At 54.5% G+C, this 5,966-nt stretch overlaps 1 protein-coding gene across 1 annotated transcript; it reads left to right on the top strand.

Annotated features, from left to right (window-relative positions):
- The first annotated feature begins 3,474 nt into the window (after positions 1-3,474).
- Positions 3,475-4,792, top strand: TEX44 (testis expressed 44). Its single transcript, XM_059168979.1, has one exon. It carries the CDS (start codon positions 3,514-3,516, stop codon positions 4,654-4,656), a length of 1,143 nt encoding a protein of 380 aa, XP_059024962.1. The 5' UTR covers positions 3,475-3,513; the 3' UTR covers positions 4,657-4,792.
- Positions 4,793-5,966: the final 1,174 nt, after the last annotated feature.

The raw sequence follows: 5,966 nt of genomic DNA, 5'->3' as shown, positions 1-5,966 counted from the left end.
AGATGACTTTAGAGCAGTGGCCATGGTAGCCAGGGGCCCCAGGGTATTCTAGAGAGGTAGGATGGTGGGGCCTCCACAGCTCCGTTCTTGGATGACTTTCAGACTAGAGATGCTATTCCTTAAGGCGCCTTCGGTTGCTAATAACCGAAAGTCCTGGATCAATTTCCTGAAACAACTTGGAAACAAACCATCTCTCATCATAGGAAATCTAGTGGCTATGTTGGCTGCAGGTAGAGTTTGATCCAGACTTTGTCCTCCTTCCCTACAATCCCAATGATTCCACTACTCTCTATGTAGGGCTTTTTTTTTTTTTTTTTTTAAGGCCAGATCCCCCCATGGTTACAAGAGGCCCAACTAAATGTGATTATATACAAGAGCAGAGGAGGACTACCTTTTCCTGGGTCTCCTAATGAGTAAGGAAACCTACCAGAGTCTCTAGCAGAACTCACTTTGCTCTCATGACTCCATTACCAGCATTGCATGAAAGCCTGTGCCTGATCCAGTGACCCCAACAGGAAATAGCTCAGATCATCAGGCACACCCCTAGAGCCGGACTAGGGCCAGACTGTCTCCCCAACTTTGCACCCTCCTTGCTATGGGTGCTCCAAAGAGATAATTCCCTTCACCCACACGCTGGTGCAGCAGAGGGTCAAGGGCAAGCCTAAGGTGCTAGGGAGGGGCAGAGGTTATTGCTGCCAGAATCCCCAGGGAGCCTGGCAAAGGCACACTGCGCTGGGGCACACTCCATCCCTCCCCATGTGGGCCAAGCAAATTATTCATTCACTGCAGTAACTACAGGAACATTACTCATGGGGCAGGGGATGGATTTCTCATGAGCAAGGTCTGGGGAATGACCTGGGAATTGGCCACAGGCAGACACCCCCTCCAAGGGAATCTTGGCCTCATTTGGGGAAGAGAGTTCTGGAAAGATCAAATCATCCATGAGCCCAGATGTCAGGCAGACTGTCATCACGGACACGCTATCCAACCCTCCCGGAGGCTCTGTGCTTCCTGAGAGCTTTACATCCATCGCCTCCTTGCATTTGGGCATCAGTCCTGCGGGGCACACCCCAGCTGGAACTATGCAGTCAGTACAGACCGCACAGGTTAGGGCTCAGTCCCACAGGACTGCCCCTACTCCAGATGCCAGCAGAAAACGGGTCCCCAGGCCACCTGCACTTCTCCCTGGTCCCTTTGGATTCACTAGAACGAATCACAGAACTTAGGAAAACATTGTACTCTGGACTACAGTTTAGTACAAAAGATACAAATGAACAGCCAGAGGGAGAGACACCGAGGGTGAGGTCGGGAAGGACCCCGAGGCAGGAGCTTCTGTTCCCCCTACAGAGGTGCTCCCCCACCCCCCATGGATATGTTCACCAGTCCAGAAGCTCTCTTAGTCTCCTGGTTTCTGAGTTTTTATTAAAGTTCCATTGTGCAGGCATGACTGATGAAATCATTGGCCTCTCATGATTAATTCATGCCCTGGGCCCTTTCCACCCCCAGGTCAGGGGCTGGGGCTACCAATTCCAAAGGCTTGGTTTCTCCAGGGACTTGAGACAAGTCCCGTCCCCCAAGCTCTCTAGCCAACTCATTACCACAGACGCAGGTATGGTCAGAAGGGGCTCCTCTTGAATAACACAAGGCACCCCTACCACCAAATTCCACAGGTTTAAGGAGCTCTAGGCCAGGAACACGGGACAAAGAGCAAATTACACCACAGGGGAAGACTTACTATCCCCAGTTTACAGATCGAGGGACTGAAGCACTGCGATTTTAAGTGACTTGCCTTTGTTACCCAGCTCAGGACAGCGATAGCAGGATCAGAACCTGGGGGCCCCACTGGGTGCCTCAGAAAGGAACCCTGAGGGCTGTCCACTTCCAAGGGCAGGGCACACAGCCTACCCTGTTGGGAAAAAATTGTAATCAGATTCAGTAGTTTGCTAGTAAACCACCTGTTCACTGGGAAAACACAAAACCTTGACTGCAGCGCCTGCGTGGCTCAGTTGATTAGGGGTCTGCCTCTGGCTCAGGTCATGATCTTGGGGTCCTGGGATCAAGCCCCTCATAGAGCCCCCACATCAGGCTCCCTTGCTCAGTGGGGACCTTGTTTCTCCCTCTCCGTCTGTCCCTCCCCCCCAGCTAGTACTCTCTCTTTCTCAAATAAATAAATAAAAACTCTAAATAAATTTTAAAAACCTACCTGATTGGTAGCCACTTTCCATGGTGTCAATAATGCTACGGAGGCTGATTTCCAGCTGCCCGCTGACATCACTGAAGGCGGGGCTGAGAAGAAAAGCACTCAGCGGGCAGGGGCAGGTTGATGGCACCCCAGACAGCTGATGGGTTTGGGGATCTCACCAGTTATTCCCAGAAAATCTGAGGTTCTGGGGAAGCAGCCCTTCCAGGTCCAGTTCCAACAGCAACACTCCAAGGCAGGCAGAAGTTTCCAGCTATCATGTGACTTTAACGCCCACTCAAGGATGAGCAGAGAGCGAGTGGTCTGTCTGGTTTGATGGGCAGGCTTTGCTGAGGCCCGTGTCACTGATGGGGGCCAGTGGACCCAGGACCCCAACTTGTTTGTTGCTTTTTCTAAAAGATTTTATTTTATTTATTTATTTATTTATTTGACAGAGATCACAAGTAGGCAGAGAGGCAGGCAGCAAGAGAGGGGGGAAGCCGGCTCCCCGCTGAGCAGAGAGCCCGATGTGGGGCTCAACACAGCACCCTCTCTTGTACCCTAAGGCCAAAGCTCCTGTTTTGACAACATTAGAAAGTCCCAAACCCCCGACCTCAGCCTATACTCACCTCAGTCCCCACCTCCACTTCTGGTTAAGCTTACCCTTCTAGAACCCGGGGATCTCTCATTCTTCGTAACTTAGCTATGTAGTTAGTCTATCCTGAACAGTATTTAATTCTGCTCACCACTGCGGGGAAACTGACTCTCTGCAGAAAGACTGGCCCAATCCGGGTCCTGAGTCACCAGAGTGGACAGAGAGATGCCGCAACTGGCTCCTTCTAACATTTATCATAAATCTCCCTCTGGGTCCCCGGATTGCTCCGGGCACCAGGTGCACCTGCCCCTTTACACACACCTCTGCTCTTTTGCCAAAGCATTTGCCTTTCTCTCCATATATACCTGCAAACTCAGCTATAAATTGTCCCGTGGGGCCCCTGGTGGCTCAGATCATGATTGGAGGGTCCTGGGATCGAGCCCCGCATTATGCTCCCTGCTCAGCAGGAAGGTTGCTTCTCTTCCTCCCCCATGGTGGTGCGCGCTCTCTCTCACTCTCTCTCTCACACACATAAATAAATGAACTTTGTAATAAATAAGTAAATAAATTGTCCTGTGGACCCAGCCCACTGGGGCAGCCACTCAGAGGCTCAGGACCTTTGGTGTGCAGCTACCTATGACATCACCAGCTGCCTACAGCCCCCTGTGACCTCACTACCCGAACAAGGAGAGCTGGGCCGTGGTCACTCCCTCAACAGCACAAGTGACGGAGGGCCTAAATGACCAGCAGACCCTCAGAAGAGGCCAGAGTTGCCAGCATCCCCACACATGGCAATGGCAGATCCACAGACAGCCTCACAAAGGGGTCCGCAAATCAGGTCCCCCTCCCCACAGAGGCCCCTGTGGCTGATGGTGCTGGAGCGCCCCCTGAACAGCATGATGTAGATCGGCCCTCCATTGAGTCGTTGACCTCCAAACCCACATCAGCATCTGGGGACAAGAACAAGCCTGAAGCTGCTGGAACGCACAGCCAGGAGCCCAGGGAAGCCTCAAGCAGTCTGCCGGTGTCCACGGGCCCCCAGGACCCAGCATGTGATGACCTGGGGCAAGATTTGAGTGTAACTCAGCGTCTTCAGAGCTCTCAACGGGACTCCCTGATGGAAGAAAAGACCCCACAAATGACAGGTGTCCCCAGCGGAGAACAAGAATTAACTCCAGTCATCCCAGGGGCTGAGGTACAGTTTCCCGGGACTGTGGATGCTCAGCCCATCATGAACACCGCAGACATGGACTATCTGCGTGGCAGTCAGGCCACCAACACCACTGACACCGCTGAGGAGGGACCTGATGGTCTGGAGGCCTTGAGCGTTGACACTGAAGCTTTGCCAGGAGCCGGGTCCCAGGCAGTGACTGAAGGGGATCTGGAGGACAGCTCAGACGACCTGCAGGCTCTGCAGTTGCCTCCTTCCCCAGGAGGCAGCACCCCACCCTCACCCAGCCCCCAAGGTGTGGCCCTGGGCAGGATGTCCCTAGACCCCAGGCTTTACATGGCCAGCGAGGAGAACCCCTACATGCGCTCCATGACCAGTTTGCTGGGCGGAGGTGAGGGGTCCATCAGCTCCCTGGCGGACGTCCTAGTGTGGTCTGAGGCCCCTGTGGGCATGGCCACGGCCCTCCTGGCCTCTGGCCACAGCTCCGTTACGGACCTGCTGCACAGCACTGGGCCCAGCCTGCGCTCCGTCTCCAGCATCCTGGGGAGAACCTTCTCCTCTGGGCTGATGGCAGGACCCAGCCTGGCCCTGCGCTCTGTCACCCTCATGCTGGGGAGGGTGGAGCAGAGGACCCTAGAGCACGTGCGCTCGGCCATGCGGTTCCTGACCACCCACCTCCTTCCCAGTCACCCCAGTCCAAACTCTGACTAGACCCCACGCAAGGAGCCCCAAAGAACTGGGTTCTCAGCCCCTGAGAACCCCGGCCCCCTCGTTCCTGCTCCTTCACCCACCCCTGCCCTGGCGGGCTCTCCCCAGATTAGGCAATAAAGCACTGGCGAGCGTTTATTTTCTAAGTGCAGAAAGGTGACCCCCTGAGGGCTTCCCTGGTTGTCCTGTTGGGTTGGGGCGGGGGGGGGGGGGGTGGGCGCTGAATCCAGGAAGAGAAGAGCCTGGCAGGACGGGGGGTGGGGCAGGACTGGGGGGGCTAGCGTGGGGGCTTCAGACTTGCAAACATTGACCTTGGCTGGACCTCCAACCAGATAAGTGGGTTCCTGAGGAAGTGAGACCTGACTTTTCCCCAGGGCCTTCTGGTGTGGTGGGCCGGAGGCATGACCTGTTGGCATGGCAGGCTGAGTGGGGGTCTGCTGGCATTGCAGGCTGGGGGGTCCTGCTGGTGTGACAGGCTGGGCCCCCCAGTGGGGTTGAGAGGACAGAGCCAGACCAATATCCGTTCACACCCCAGTGCTGTCACTGACCCGGCACAAGTTGCTTCACCCTCTGAACGGTTCTCATCCAACAGGGTAGAAAAGTAATCTACACCATGACAATGTTCAGGAGATGCAAGAGAAACAACGCAGAGCCTAACACGTGGTGTCTGGTACTCACCGAGCTCACACATTCTGGCTGCCATGACTCTCCTCCAGCAGGCAGGAGACACAGCCAGAAGAGGGATCTAGGTCAACCATCATGGTTTGCTTGAGACTGAGAAGGCTCCTAGGATGTGGGACTTTCAGATTTAAAACCAGGAAAATCCCAGGCAGACTGTGACGAGTTGGCCACCCTAGACCCAGGTTTCTTTATAAATGTCTATGTGGCAAAGGGAGCACCTGTTTCATAAAGCCACTAGCCTGCCCTCTGGCCAGACACGGTGCCACACCAGTCATGTGACTCGCTGAGCGGCCCATCAACCCCACTCCTGTTCTTGTCCCAGTGCCAAATGCGGGTCCCACCCTGCACAGCTTCCTGCCTCAGCCCTAGCCATGGTTTCCTTCACTCAGCTGTCCGCAAGTAGGAGCCCTGGGCTGAAACCCACCCACCAATATATTTGTGCCCCCAGAACGGTGTTTCTCAAATTGTGTGTTAATTGCTAACACTTAAAAACAGGAGATTTTAAGATAAAATTAATGGATTAAAAAATGGATTTCTGCATCTCTTAGGGGCAGCAGCCGAGCTGCTCTCTTTAGAGGGACATACCTGGCCGGCATAGTGATTGATGTCACCAGGGCCCCAGAGGCAAGCCT

This window comes from Mustela lutreola, chromosome 3, assembly GCF_030435805.1.
Source record: "Mustela lutreola isolate mMusLut2 chromosome 3, mMusLut2.pri, whole genome shotgun sequence".
NCBI classification, from domain to species: Eukaryota; Metazoa; Chordata; class Mammalia; order Carnivora; family Mustelidae; genus Mustela; species Mustela lutreola.
The sequence above is the reverse complement of the archived record's forward strand: the minus strand, read 5'-3'. Positions and strand labels throughout refer to the sequence as shown.